This window comes from Etheostoma spectabile, chromosome 23, assembly GCF_008692095.1.
Source record: "Etheostoma spectabile isolate EspeVRDwgs_2016 chromosome 23, UIUC_Espe_1.0, whole genome shotgun sequence".
NCBI classification, from domain to species: Eukaryota; Metazoa; Chordata; class Actinopteri; order Perciformes; family Percidae; genus Etheostoma; species Etheostoma spectabile.
Genome location: NC_045755.1, coordinates 11,918,404 through 11,919,658, shown reverse-complemented (window position 1 = coordinate 11,919,658; position 1,255 = coordinate 11,918,404). Strand labels below are relative to the sequence as shown.

The 1,255-nt window shown below is 48.8% G+C and overlaps 1 protein-coding gene across 9 annotated transcripts in view; it reads right to left on the bottom strand.

Annotated features, from left to right (window-relative positions):
- The window catches only part of cacna1c (calcium channel, voltage-dependent, L type, alpha 1C subunit), a 199,899-nt gene that overhangs the window by 4,797 nt on the left and 193,847 nt on the right, over window positions 1–1,255 (bottom strand). For 8 of the 9 annotated variants that reach the window (XM_032504750.1, XM_032504753.1, XM_032504751.1 and 5 more), the window contains 2 exons: window positions 832–1,196; window positions 511–537 (listed from right to left, as the gene is read on the bottom strand). In XM_032504750.1, the coding sequence (XP_032360641.1) occupies window positions 511–537; window positions 832–1,196 (392 nt within the window). The remainder of the gene's footprint in view (window positions 1–510; window positions 538–831; window positions 1,197–1,255) is intronic. The other variant, XM_032504758.1, reaches the window with a different exon arrangement.

Genomic DNA, 1,255 nt, shown 5'->3' with positions numbered 1-1,255 from the left:
CGAGACTTCAGCTGTCAGTCGTGGCCGCAGCCGTTCCGCAAAACAAATCCGGACCTGGTGGGTGTTGACGGACGGTGGAGCACAGATCACGCAGCAGAGCTGATCCGCAGCCGTTCCGCATCCTGTGGAATTTGGGGGTCAAGCACTGCTAGACTATTACTATCCAGAGCAAAGGTTCAGAGCACAAAGAGCAGAACATAAGACAAAGAGCAGACATTGTGTCTAACCCAGACAGCAGCAATAAGAGCCTTTGATAGGAATGGTTTGGTCATGTTGCACCAAACAGTCTATCCATGGCGTTGGCGGCAGATTTTATAGTAACAGCATAGAGCCGGGCTTTTGCTATAGCAACTAAAGCATTATGTGCATAGCATGTCTCACTATAGCACTCTGACAGCGATGCCATTTTATGTAGCATTATGAAACCTTTAGCACGCAGTTAGGGGACTAACACAGCACAACACGCAAACACACACACACACTTTCTCTCTCTGTCCCCTGGCAACATACCGCATGAAGGTGTCATAAAAACACGTCCTGCTTGCCACCAGAGACAAGAGACAGGGAAAGAGAGGAGGAAGGAAAAAAGAAAGTGAAGGAAATAGAAGACCATTTATGTCTGCAATGAAATGTCTTGTTGTTTGTTATGTTACCAAATATCTGTGATGATGGTCAGGAAATGAAACAGACAGACTAATAATTATTGCCCGAGTTCAAGAGCACATTAAATAGGAAAGGATAAAAGACTCCAAAACACCAAGTCATTAAAAGAAAGAAATGTTAAACACTTGATACAATACAGATGTAACCTGCTGTCTGGCCTGCACTCACCTCTTTGGAGGAAAGCACCATGCAGATCTCGGCAGCAGGACAGGGGTGAGCGGCTGTCCTGTGTGCCCGTCCACAGTGCTAATGGACGGGCTTGGGAATCGACTGATGCCCTGGGTTGTCACCCCGACCATGCTAGTGTTGTTGGCATTGTTGATGTTTGCGTTGGAGCCTGATGAGGAGTAAGAGGAAGGGGTGAAATGGGTCGAGTCCATAAGCTTCTCGTGGGACGGGCTCTCGCCTTCGCAAGGGGAGCCCTTCTGGCTGATATGCAAGGGACGCTGGGTAGTGAAGGACTGTGGGAAGGAACTGTGGCCATCGCTCTGGTTGTAGTAGTTGACGTGGTTGCTGAACAACCCACCGGTACGCTGGGGGGTGAGAAGAGAGAGGGTGAAAGAGAAGGGAGGGAGAGAGAGAGAGAGAGAGA